The 14,344-nt window shown below is 37.4% G+C and overlaps 1 protein-coding gene across 1 annotated transcript in view; it reads left to right on the forward strand.

Annotated features, from left to right (window-relative positions):
• The window catches only part of LOC120777208 (collagen alpha-2(IX) chain), a 379,148-nt gene that overhangs the window by 35,710 nt on the left and 329,094 nt on the right, over positions 1–14,344 (forward strand). Inside the window, exons 3-4 of the mRNA XM_040108383.1 lie at positions 10,794–10,957; positions 12,912–13,450. Of these exons, the coding sequence (XP_039964317.1) occupies positions 10,794–10,957; positions 12,912–13,450 (703 nt within the window). The remainder of the gene's footprint in view (positions 1–10,793; positions 10,958–12,911; positions 13,451–14,344) is intronic.

Here is a 14,344-nt window from a genome sequence, read left to right on the forward strand (position 1 = left end):
CCACATTTTTAATCGTTTCACTGCGACAACTCTGGAGTGTCGAAACTTAGTCGAAAAGACATATTAGCATAAGAAATTATTTCATAATCTCAATGTGGCTCTGTGGTCTTCAATAAACTTTTTCTTTCTGTCGTTGGCTTTATAATTTAAAACATGGCCGCAAAGGTAAAAAGGATCCCTTCGGGATTACTTTTACATTATTCTTCAAGTCGTTGGAATCATATTCGGTCTAAACCAATCCGGTTAACATGGTTTATGAGAAAGCAACCGGAAACCTAATTCATGCAGTTTCATTAATTTTTGAAACGATGCATTACACTCTCAAAACTGGCTCGTATTTCTAAACTTGCGATAACGCTTTAACATAATCTCTGCCTTTGGAAGAATGAGAATCGCTGAAATTCATTCCGGCCATAATTTTCCATGCCCTGAATTTGGAAAGGATTAAGAAAAAAAACCAAATATTCATGTGCAATACCTTTCTTTTATATCTTTAGTGTGTTGATTATCTTGTTAAACTTCAGTTTACGAATATCCAAAATGAATTATTGAAGGTTTTTAAGGAAACTTCTGAAAATCTATCAATTGTATATATGTGATGAGCTAGAGGAGCTGTCCATCTGTCCGTCCATCTATGCGAACTATTCCTTCAGTTTTTGAGATAGCGATCTGGAAATTCGCGGGACACTATCGGATATAGCTGCCACACAAATTGATGGGAATCAATGAAAATGTAAATTGTATGGAAAACTTTTTCAGTTCACGAAATTCGGATTGGATTATTAACAAAAACAATAATGTAATCTCCGATGAAATTGCTTAGATCGGATCACTATAGCATACAACTTCCATATAAATTGAGCGAGCAAAGTTGTTGAAAGAAATCTTTTGTACTATATGTAAACTTTTCTTCCCGTTTTTGTTATACTTCAGAATTATAAATTTAACGAATCAATTGTCAGATAGCTGAGATGTTTATACACTTATCATTATTTAGTCCCTATAACCTTAAACTATTTAGTTTCTATTTTCTCTGTCGCAAAACTCTGAAACCCTGAAAACTCCCAAGGCATGGCAATTGACCCAGTTCGAAAAGCGCGCGCACAATGTCAATATTATGAAGCCATCAAATGTCACTTGTTTAATAATTGAATGAGCAATTTAGAAATTTCATAAAATTACAGTTAACAACAACCAAGCGCCAAGTTTATTGCCATGGTAATTAATGAAAGTCAAAGCCACATGCGCACACAAACTCCAGCAGCACGACAGACATACACACAGTCACACGCATATACATACAAATGTCAACAACAAGCAGTCATAAATGTCGCGAATATTCAACATCAAATAGTTAATACGAGAGACAGTGAAATTACAAAACCACAAAACATATGAGCGAAGTGCTAAGAGCGGCTGCCACTGCAGACCAACAAATCAACAAACAAATATTTCACCAGCATACTGACACCAAAACGTAGCCCCCCTCCGCCGGCGCGCTGAAACTCATGCTAACTAATTAGTGTTTAATTTGTAATTCACATTGAAGTGGAGAAGTCAAAATGTGACAGCAACTTCTTGAACAAAGCAATTGTGAGTGCCGACGTGCGTGTGTGTGTATGAGTGCATGTATCTGCCATTGTCTGCAGACAACTGTGCGAGTATGTCGAGTAATCGACGAAGCGCCACGCGCAACTCGCAACTCTCCTCAGTTTCCGCGGCAGCACTTGGAGTGTGGCAATGCGAGCTGCTGCAAGCAGCTGGCAGCAATAACGGCCACAACACTAGGAGTGTACATACATAGTCACACTTACATATTTGGGTATTCATGTAATAAAGCTCTTAACTGTGGCAGCTGTAGCAGTGGTCCGCGGTCACATGCTAATGTGGCACTTGCAACTTCTTACAATTTTCTATGTCATTCGACTTGCGGTTACTTTTTGTTGCTTTGTTGTTGTTGTATAGGCAATATATGTAAGTTCGCTGCGCAAGTTGCTCATGAGACTTTGCTTTTTATGGTTCATTTACAGCAAGAATTTCACACTTTTCCAACGAGTGTGTTTGGTTGCAAGTACGCGCAAGTGAAAATAAATAAAATCTGCCAGACTTTTGTTTACCTTAGCTTATTCATTTGACTCGGTTGGTTTGTTTTTATTGCATTTTCTTGAAAAAAGTTCATCTTTTGATGTTTTTGATTTATTGAAAACTCCGAAATTGGCATGTTAACCTTGAATGAGCAATGAAATGGGGTCACTGAGACCCAGAAAATTGGTTTGAACTGAATAGAACTCGGTAATATTGGAAACTGTATATATGTATGTACATATTTTAATATTTTTTAAAATATTAAGCACATTTAGATAAAATAGGTATATATTTTTTTTTATTTTTCACACTTCTAAGTTAACCCGAATCATTTTCATTATCTATGAATAATTAATATTGAATTTAACACATTTTATAATTTGATCAAATTTGACCCGGACTAACAACATTTTCACTTAAAAACAGACGACAGAGGGAGGAGAGGGAGGAGACGACAGGGATCATCGTCACTGCCTTCAGCGATTTTTGATGTTTCCATTTCCAGCTCATTTTTGGAGCGCCACTCGCTCGATTGTTGGACAGTTTTGACGTCATATTTACAAATTAACGTTTTATAAATGTGGGGTCTTCAATTACGTTGTGAAAAATCTCTTCTGCTACCTCTACTTGAGATTTAGATTTTTTAGTACTAGGCTTGCATTGACACGCTTCACACCCAAAATATTTAACAAAATGTGTTTAGTCGATCCATAAGAGATGTTGAGATCATCTGCTATTTCTTTGATGTCAACACCACGATTTTCAGCAGTTCTTTTACTTTTTCGCATGGTAATAAAAAAGTGAAATTTGCACTTATTATTGATTGTCCATTGTCAATTTATCGTCATTAAGTTTGGCGCGATGTAAATCCCTCTTAAAGAGCTGCTAAATCATGAAAAAATGAAAGGAAATAAATAACCAAATGAAGTCATAACAGAACGACCTTCGGAAATTCAGCTTTACAATGCCAATTAAATATATCTGTGTTCAAATGAAATTGTCTGAAAATACTCGCTTTACACTTCATATTAGTCAAATCTACTTTCCACATGAACTTCAAGCTACAATGCACCTTTTCGGCAATATTACTAATGATTTTTAATTGCCGAGCTATTTTTTATTGCTAAATCCATTAAATTTTAGGCTCAGCGCTGCGGTGCATCAAACATCTATCAATTGATTCAACTTCAAGCATTAACTGTTCGAATATATGAATATGCATGAGTGCTTAAATTCTCGCGAATTACAGGTGACAATATTCTATTTATCAATTTAATACTACATTAATTAAAATGTACGCGCCGATGTCCTATTATTTGTCATTTCCATCGCATAACTGTCAAACCCTTAGGGGAGAAGCCATGCATTTGAATTTCATTGTTTCAAATGCTACAGCTTCTACAAAATGTTATTGAACTTTTGCTTTGATTTGATGAATTTTGATGACCGCAGGTGCCGGTTGTGGGTCACACATTTCTTCTGACATCACACAATTCAAATGATGTCAATGTAGATATTTTTTTACGGGCTATTAAATGGTATTAGAAATATGCCTTTTACAGAGGAGGAAAAAAGAGATAGATAGATAGAGAGATTGTTACAATTATAAAATCTGTTAAATAAATAATATATGATGTCATTTTAATTTTTTAACGCAAGTCACTAAACAACATATGAGTTATTGGCACCATTTTAAAAAGCAAAAATGTTTCTCTTATCTCTCTTACTGCTTAACCGTTCTGTTTCCTTTTATATCCGTCGATGTTGCCGTTCCATAAATTGATATATTTTTCGTGTTAATTTTGAGAGAGAGGGGACTTTATATCTCAAAGTTATCCTAAAGTGGTGATTGCTACAAAAAAAATGTTAACGTTGAATATTCAAACAATTCAGACATTTGTGTATGGACTAGTGATGGTTTAGAAGTATAGCCGTTTTGATTATGTGACATTTGGTAATGGTGTGAAAGACAAAACTAGTTGGTAGTACTGTTAGTAACATCTATGCTAAATTTCACGTCAAACAAATTTTTAATAGTATTTGAGATACGCGTCGTTTTGTGAGGCTCTAAAAGAGAATTTTTCGATTTTTGCTATGTCTGAATTTATTGAACAAAGAATTGCGACAATGCACCATCTCATACTGCATTGATTATTCGTGATCATTTCGTCATATTTTCAACTAATATCGTGCCACGACCACCGCATTCGCCTGATTTACCTTCGTGTAACTTCTGGCTATTCAGCAAATTCACATGACCACTCCGAGGACACCATTTTGACTTAATTGAGGATAGAAAAGCTGACTAAGGAAATGAAATGGACAAAATCCACCTTTCAATGTGATCACAGTAGTAAATATGTGAAGGGAAATTATTCACCATTCTCTCCGCATTCATTAATCTATCGCTCAGGTTCATTTTATAAATGTTAGGAAGAAATTATTACTGTAGCATTAATAAATTTTCGAGATTTCGCCATATGTTGGTGTTGACTTTTTCACTTGCTCTCCATGTGAACTAGTATATTTAGCTTTTCGAAATTAAACAATTTGTGTTCCTCTCTCTCCTTTCGTCCAGCATTATTGATAATCTTCGAACTTTCATTAGAGGTTAAAGGTCGTTTTATTGTACTGAGTTGCTGGTGGTATCTATGAGAAAAAGAGAGCCACTAAGTATAAATTATTGTTATAAGTTTGGCGTGAAGGGAAACAACCTTTGGAAAAAACAGAAAACCCATCAACAACACCTACGCACTTCAGCTTCGAAAAGCTTTCGCATCCAAAATTTTCTTCAGCTTTCGGTAGAAGTTACTTTTTCTGCAATCAGAGCTCCAGAGATTCAACTACAAAAAGAGTAAACTGTCAAGACTGAAATCTTGTCCTCTAATTTTGAAGCAAAAGATCAATCCTACTGCAAAAATAGTATCTCAAAAGTTGGAAGCTCGTTATAATCAGTGCAGCATTTTCAATTCCAACTATGATATATATAAAAAATGTTGTTTCTCTTTACCACGGCAGTGAGACCAACCTGCCTGGTATATATGTATATACAGGTTAATTACATTATATTAGTTGAACATGTACCGCTGAACATGCTATGACTTGGCTTTCCTTTTCTTTGTTTGCACTATTTCACATTTCACTCGAAGCTAATTTTAACTCATCACCAAGCAGACCATATTCACACAAAACAGCTGACAAAAAATTAGAATACTCGAATATTCTATATTTCGCTATCTAAGCTTAATACATACCAGAGTTGCGGTGTAAGTACCATATGTAAATGTGTGAGTGCGTAATGACATTTAAGCTAATTTGGCGAATTTTGCTTCAAATGATGGACCAACAATAAACATGTTCAAAATGTATGGAGAATGTGCAAAAGAAAATGATAAGCATACAAATCCATGTGTGTATCTATGTATGTATGTGTTTGTTTACCTACAAATGTCAATTCGGAGCCAAATCGCCAAACCAACTCAGCCAAAGTTGTCGAACACAAGGGTGCGGCAAACGAGTACGACTATGTTGGCAGCTCATCAAGGGATTATGTGCAAAAACAACAAATGCAACAATGACAATAACGTCAATACAATGTCTGTCTGCCATATTGAAGCGCAAGTTCGTCAACTTGCACTAGTATGCGTGCTCGTGTGTGTGTTGTTTGCTGAATTTCGTTTGCGCAAACCACTCTCGGACAATTACATCAAGTGGCATTTTTAATTTATGTCGCCATTACATTGTACTAATAGTGGCAGTAAATTAACGTCAATATGACATGAGCACACACACAAACATACAGACAGACTGAGTGACATCAATGGAGCGCACCAAAGTACTGCCAGAAAATTTGGAACAGTTTGTTTGGCCAACAAGTTGCAACTGCTGGCTTACAAGTATATATGTGTGTGCCTCTATACGTACGTATGTATATGTGTACAGGTGCTTGTGCTCTGCATGTTGCGGTGTGCAAACGCGCGTGTATTGACGTCCTAAACCGCACGTCACATCAACGTCACTGTCATTAGCTTCAAAATTGAAATTTCACATCAATGTAATAGTTAGTCAATGGGAGCTGCGGACAGACAGATTGGCTGTACTCGTGCATGTAAACAAATGTCAAAATGCTGAAATACCGTGAGTGTGTGGTCTTGCATGAAGCGCTTGCATGCAATTTTTGGATTTTTTTTTGAAAATTTCACAGTTGTTTTTATCAAAATATTATACTTTAGTTTTGGTAAAAAAGCTGTACCGTTACCCTTGGTACCGTTTCTGTATCCTTTTTCATTAATTTTCATTAACCTCAACTTCCGACTAACCCTGAAGGTCCCTGTTGTTACCTGCTTCTTGAATGAAAGCTGTTACTATTTTGTTAGGATTTTGTGTGATCGCACGCGGGAGCTGTTGTGAAAGAAGAAAATGATTTGCAAACACATAGTTTGAGCCATAATAGTTTGTCGATTTTAAAAATAGTTCATATTTCGTTATAGGACCTAAAAATATCCTATACAACAGCTGAAACCAAACGCAAATGAAAGTTCGAATCTAACAAAGCTTTGAAAGTATTTTAAGCACATCAATGTGATCTTCCATAAATAATTATGTACTTCATGTTGTTGATATTCAAAATACCACGTTTGAAGGGAGACAATTATAATTTGATCAAAAAGTAAAAATACTATTTTCGGGCCAAAAAAGGCATTATTTCTTTAAATATTTTTGAAACTTTACTCCAGATGGCGCGTTCTTTACTCGGAAAATAATTCTTATTTATTTTAAAGTACAAAATGTAAGAAAATAATCATAAATTCAGGACCAATTCACTTTTGCTCGATATGGCCACCTTTTTCCTTAACTATGGCCTTGAGACGGTCAAAAAACGAATTGCAAACTGCCCGTATGGGACTTGCCGGTATTTTGGCCCATTCACGGACAATGGCTTTCTTTAGCATCTCGAGACTGGTGTATTTTTTACTTCGGACCTTGCTCTCCATAATGGCTCAGAGAGGATAATCCATTGGATTCGTATCTGGTGAATTCGAGAGCCATTGTGTGGTCGTAATGAAGTTCGCAACGTTATTTTTTAGCCATTCTTGGTTCACTCGCGCTTTGTGAGACGGTGCTAAGTCTGCGACCAAAATGTTTGTTTGCCCACGGCTTCAAAGCATCCTCCAGAACACTTTCCCGATAATATGTCGCATTTACTTTGACGCCAGGCTCTATGAAAACAATTGGAGAATGCCCATCTACGGTGACAGCGGCCCAAACCATTATTTGTGGTTTGTGCTGCCTCCTGGTGGCCAACCAATGACTTAGATTCTCGTATGAACGGTTGGTCAAGTAAACCCTATCGTTTTGAGAGTTTACGAGTTGCTCAATTGGAAAATTTTTTTCGTCAGAAAACACAATGTTCGGAATTTGACCGCCTTCGGCTGCTCTCTCTCAAGTCTTGCTTGTTGCTGCTTCGCTGTGAGCTCATGGGCCTTTTGGAACTTGTAAAGCTTGAATTTGAGCTTATTTTTCAATATGCGTCGGATGCTGCGGTGGGATATTTTCAGTTCTTTAGCCATTTGATTGGCACTTCGTCGTGGATTTCATTCAAGTCGCTTCTTCACTTTCCGAACCATCTCACGTGACGTTGCAGTCTTTTGATGAGCACCTTAATGGTGTTTTGCGATGCTACGAGTATCATTGTAACGAGTGATAATGCGATAAACAAAAACATTATTCACATTAAGGTGTTTGAGCTCACGAACAATTGCTGGCTGTGATTTTCGAGCTAAATATAAAGCAATCACACTATTACGTTTGAATTCCATCGCTGATAACTTTTTTGAGTTCACTTTTGGCAAAACGCTTTTGTACACTTGTGAACAATAGTTCGAACTGTCATTCAGCAAATTTATAAACAGCTGATTCCAGTGCGACAGCTGCGCGAACGGTCTGAAGTTGATTACACCTCGAGTGTCGGACCTAGTTTCAACGCCGTTATCCAAATTCCACTGCTGAACTTACACCAGCTGGTATTACATATAACATTTCAATATTTGTTCAGAAACATTGCTTCACCTTCAGAAAAAAATCTTTTAGTATAAGGCTATTAACATTAAATTCAATATCACAGAACCCTGATTTGATAAAAGTCTCATATAAAAAAGCCTGGTGGCCATATTAATATTACCTCATAATCTAAGTATACTGTGCACTCTTCAAAATGGTTTTTTATTTAGAATATTTTTCCCGAAACAAATATTTTGCTTTCTTATACGTAGCTAGATAGCTTCAAAAGTAGGAAAGGCCTATAGGATATTTAAGAACAGATATGGGGACTATACCAACAATAGCACTTAGTGCCATTCTACACATAACAACCATGGGTATTGCCGGAATCGCCAAGATCACTCCAAGGCCTAGCGAAGTTGGGTACATGAATCATCCTTCTATTGCAATCCTGGAAACTTAGATCGCTGCGACGCAATGGCTGTTTCTCTATTCACATACGGACGAGGGATATGTGGACAGGGAGAAGTCGCTGGAGAAGAGTCGCAGTGTGTTTTCTACGGATGCGTTGAAGCTAGGAGGGAGAGTCTTCTCCGTAAAGCTAAGCCTTAGGTTACTGGGCTACTGTCGTTTCTTTCAGACAGAAGTTGCTGCTATTAAATTATTAGACTCATTTGCGTGATTGGTAGCAGCGTAATCGTTGGAGACTGCATAGCCGATTAGCGAGCTAATGAGAGCACGTTTACATCGCTCATATCGAAATAGGAACGAGTTGGGTCACGTTGTCATTATGTGTTCTAGCACTGAACCTATGGATGCCGCGTGCGTTAAGCGTTGGTTGACGACCAGCCTCTGCAACAGCCGTGTTTCGTCGATTTATGAGGATTTTTAAGATAATCTTATAGGAGTTTTAGGTACCACAATGGATCAGTAATAAGCTGTTCAAGTGAGATCCCTGTTAGAATATATCTTTTATCCAAAATTTGATTGATTGACTTAAGATTATATAATGAGAACTTAAGATTATTTTACGATTGTCTTGTACTAAAGGAAAAAAATATAACGTTAAGTTAGAGCTTCGTGCGTGAGTTCGTTCATACTACGTGAAACCAAATATTGGGACATGCAATAACTCAGACTTTCGTCTAAACCAATAATGAGAACAAAAGAACATCTCGTTATCGTTAAACCTTAATTTGACCCACTGGCAGGTCCACTTTCTTTGCATAGGCCAATTGATTTAGTTGTTCGTGGTCAAGCACACTTTAGGTTCCATTATTCTCTGCGCTTTGATTTATAAACTTAATTTCTTATGCATATTATTCATTATGTCATTTATCATAACAGTAGAATACAGTTACTTTCAAGTGCAAATCACATAACTCCTTTAGCCCTTTATAGCTACATAAATGTATTACTATTGGATTTTTGCAAAGTCAATTGCTAAACCTGTCTAGCTTCCGCCCACCCGGTTGGTAAGCCTTTAAGAGCAGACGAAATTCAAGTAGCAGCCGGAAAAGCCATTTGCTGTTGGTCATATTTGTGGTTTCGAATGCTACAAATCAATGTGCATCGTTGCTATTGTAATTGCAAATGTTTTTGGCTGTGACACACACACATCGACATCCTCGCATACACTGGCACACTCACACACATATGTGTATGGCATAAATCGTCGGTGACTTGAGTTACAACGCGGACCAGTTTCAAATAACAACTAACTGACCGCCAACTGCCAGCCAACCCCCAACAACAATAACAACAACAACAAGCGCCAACCAATTGTGTGTGCAATTGAATGTAAATACCGGCGCACATACATACGCACATGCATATGCAGATGTGTGGGGGTACATATTTTGGGGCGCACCAAAACGCTCAAGTCAATTTGCAACACCGCAAACGTACAGTTCACAGCAGACTGGTGCAACATAACCGCAGCTCGGTGCATTCGGTGTGGTGGTGTGAGCGGTGAGCGATAGTCTGACTGTATTCCCCAAATCCGAAGCGACTAAATGGGTTTAGTTTTACTTCAAATGCCTGCTAACGGTAAATGTATGATGACATCGAAAGTGGCGGCGGGCTAGGAAAGGGAAGCAATTGACTGGCTGAAAATTTACACTTGAAATTTGTATGCGGATATATGGTGTGGGAGCCTGCTCTTATTGTTGCTGTTGTTGTTTAGTATTGTGTTGTACATTGTAGTGTTGTGTTTGCTACACTCAATTGTGGTCTTGTACTTTATATGCCACATGCGTTATGGACAATTAATTGCGCTCCTACTACATTTATACAACAATAACAAAAACAATAAAGCAACAATATATACACATACACATAGAAGCACATAGACACACATTTATACTCCACTCACTTGTTGGCCATTTTGCATACATATATTTGTTGTTGTGTTTGTGTTGTTTTGGGCGCTTGCATCCTTTGTGGCAATCAATCTATGCTCGTTTGAGCGCATTTTATGCACAAACGCTTGCAACGGTTGCAAAAGATTTAATATTACTTTGCAGTTTTTATGTTCGTACTTACACAGGCACCCACACACACACACACACATGAGGAATTATTTAGTCCTACGTTGCCTTTGATTGTTTGAACGTCGTTTTTATTGCCAATTTTATATCAATTTTTGTTGCTGCAATTTATGACAATAACAAAATGGTATTTTCAATTGCTCTCGTTTTCTTTTGCAGCCGCAACATGCAGCAAAACAACAACAATAAGCTCGGTGTGCACCAACGACAAGCGCACGACAGTATTGGTGTCAAAATGTTACCCCTGCTGGCGATATTCCTTTGTTGTGGACCATTGCTGGCGGCTTCGAGTCTCGATGGTCTTCAAGGGCAGTCTATTAAAGGTGAGTTGTTGGCATAAAGCCTCGATTAAATTTACTAAAATTGTACTTTCGTCGATTTCATCGTCAGAAATTTGTGAAGCACTACATTTTGGGGTAATTGTGAACAAAAAACGTCGAAGACGATGAACTATAAAACATTTATGAGATCTACAAACCCAAAACCATGTACAAATGATTATACTACTTATCTTTCTCTCAGAATTGGCACTTAGAATTTCAAATAATTTGAGACATTTTGCAGGAGTAACATTCGAACCTTATAATTCCTGCCTTAACCACATCTCAGATCTAAAAGATAACCCCAAAAAAGGAACTGGACGACAAATACTTAAGCTCTTACTTTGAACTATTTCGACGAAGCACTATACTTCAGAGTAGCTAATGGAAAGTTGGGACATTTTTACAAAATTTCCGTTAATTCGTTTTTTTTATTAAAAATTAGGTATCCATTAAGTATAAGCAAGTTAAGCTTCTCTTAAAGAGATCTGCATTCACTCCGATTGCAGCGTTGCAATACTCGCTGGCAGTGGGCTCAAGACTTTTCAAGGAACGTTTCACTCTTTAATAGTAGTACCGAGCTACTTTGTTATCCGATTTATGTGGCTCCAGGCATCGCGGAATCGCTAGAAACTGCTTAGCCCAAAAGCTTGATACAGAGGTTACCTTCAACTCAACTTCATCATATTGGCAATGAGCCGTACTGCGTTGTCCTCTTTAGCTCCACCGTTGGCTCTATGAACCCTCCGTAAACTTGGCAAATGCTGGTCAACAACTAAAATTTGTGCGACTGCGAAATCTTTCTGAATTATTTTCCTTTAGCAAAGTGTATCTCGCTGCCATGGTAGTCCTTCGAACTGAACGCTGTCCAATAGGCTCATCTGCGGTGAAATACTATTTATTTTTGGATGCATGTTTTCAAAATTATATGGATGAAGTCGAGATGGATTCATCTAGACTCTTGCTTCTCAAATGTTCAGCTTGCTTCTCAAATCATCAGCATCTCAATATAGTACACCTTTTCGTCGAACCAAGTGATGATATTAGCCGCCTTAACATATATGTATGTGTCAAAGCCGATCCCTAAAGATCTTGAAAGCACAAAGATCCAGCGTTCACAGCTGTCCAATTGGGATTCTTCGATACGTATGTTGGGTGCATCCTACACTTTTACCTAACCGAAAGTAATAGATATAACGAATTTCTCTAAGAAAATTCAATTGAATAATTTCATTAGATTCAAACGCTATCAGCAGCAAGATAAAGACCGGAAATATTCGGGGTTCCGTCAGACTTTGTGAAAATAACATGGTTTCCACTTTAAGCACTAGTGTTCATGAAATTATAATCCGCCGCTTTAGGCATTAGTTACTTTATCATCCCGCGAAAAATCCTTCCAGATCCGTTTTTAGTAGCACAATAACCTAATGTGGCACGCCACCACTGTGCCGTTCGCTAGCCAAGCATTCAAAAACGTTGCATAATTTTTGGCATTTCATTGCGTTTGCACAAAGCATATTTGTGTTTGTTGCAATCAATATACTGCGCAAAGTGAATAAAATAAAAATTTGTAAAAATATGGAAAACGGTTTGTAAAGTATCCTCAAATTTAAATAAAAAATTTACTCGAACGATTGTAACTGTAAAATGCGCAGAATTGCAAATTAAACAAACGATGCTGCAACCCGACGCGCATACATTGCAGTGAAACAGCGAAAAACATCGAGTTTTTACACATGCAACTTTTTATTGACTGCCACGAACTAAATGCATTACAATCAATACGCTTTATTGTTGTTGTAATATGTAAACTACATAATTTTTGCCACACACAATTGAAATGTTATGCAATTTTTATTTGCTGGCAAAAAAGTAGCCTTTTTATCGTACATATTTTATTGCTTTTGTTTTCTTCTCTTTTTAACGCTCGCACACACACATACACATGCACACACAGATGCCTTCGGCGAATACTCACTAACGGACATGATCAACGCACAATCGCAGGGCATCGAGTACGAGGAGGCCGACGACGGTTTTCCCTCGTACAAATTTCTACCCACATCCGATGTTAAGACGTCATATCGCGTCCTGCTACCCGAAAGACTTTATGAATTCGCCATACTAGTCAAATTTCTGCCGAACAGCCCGAAGGGTGGTTATCTCTTTAGTGTGGTAAACTCTTTCGAGTCTGTGGTGCAGTTGGGTCTGCACTTGTCGACAGTCAGCAAGAATTTCTGGAATGTTTCATTGCTCTACACGCAGTCCGATCAGAACTCTGTTAGCCGTAAATTGGTCAGCTACCAATTGCCATACAGGGGCAAGGAGTGGACGACACTTTCATTTCAGGTACTCAGGGACAAGGTGCTCTTCTACTACGATTGCGAACTAAATACGACGACAACGGTCGCGCGGGAACCACAGGACTTGGTCTTCGATTCGGCCTCAACTTTGTACTTAGCGCAAGCGGGCCCCAAATTAACTGGGCATTTTGAGGTAAGTCATTTCGGATACGATTTGTTGTTCTATTTTTTCGTTTTTATTCGCAAACACGCCTCTATGGGAAAGTACACATGGCGGAATAATTTTCCACGAATGTATACATATTTTTACTTTAAATTTATTTCTTTGAAGTTCTGTGATTAATCGGCAGGTATATTATAATGAATTTGATAGTGGCACTTAGCTTTATGACTGAGGGCGCATATAAAGTTGTAAGTAATGAAAAAATCTTAGAAAAATTTATTATTATCTCTGTTACTTCTTTCCATTTTGTGATTTTAAGTTGTGCCATTATTGTACTGAATGTTTATTTGAACATTCGAGGTGCGTTCTCCTTTTAAAGCAATTATGTTTATAGAAACTGCCTTCAGTAATCTGCAGGCATTAGTTCAGCCTTGAATTCCATTTTGATATTTTGGTAAAATAATGAAGTAAATATAACATTAATTTTACAGATACTCATAGATATACATATATATCTATGTATATGAAAATATATTTGAACTTTTTCCTAATCGTCGTTTTTAACTTAAAATTTCAATGTATTGAATAATTTTCCATTTAAACTGCTTCTATGGCAACGGTAAGTGACTTTCAATGCAATGAATGTAATTTGTTTTTTAGTTTTTGGAAATTTTATAGAATTAAACATAAATTCGGTCCGCGATACAGCCTGCCCTTCTAGCGAAGAGTAAAAAAGGAGTGAAGTTCAAATTAGATAATCGAGTGGTAGGTGGTGTCTTTTAGGCAAAATTATATATCTTTCCGACCCCACACCACTGCAATGTCTTTCAAGCGGAGTTCTGTCAGGGAGTGTACTCACAACAAGTATTATATTTTTGTATATGCAGATAGCCCAGCGGCTTTAAAATCACTAAAGTCTCTTAT

The sequence above is a fragment of the Bactrocera tryoni genome, chromosome 5 (assembly GCF_016617805.1).
Source record: "Bactrocera tryoni isolate S06 chromosome 5, CSIRO_BtryS06_freeze2, whole genome shotgun sequence".
Classification (NCBI taxonomy): Eukaryota; Metazoa; Arthropoda; class Insecta; order Diptera; family Tephritidae; genus Bactrocera; species Bactrocera tryoni.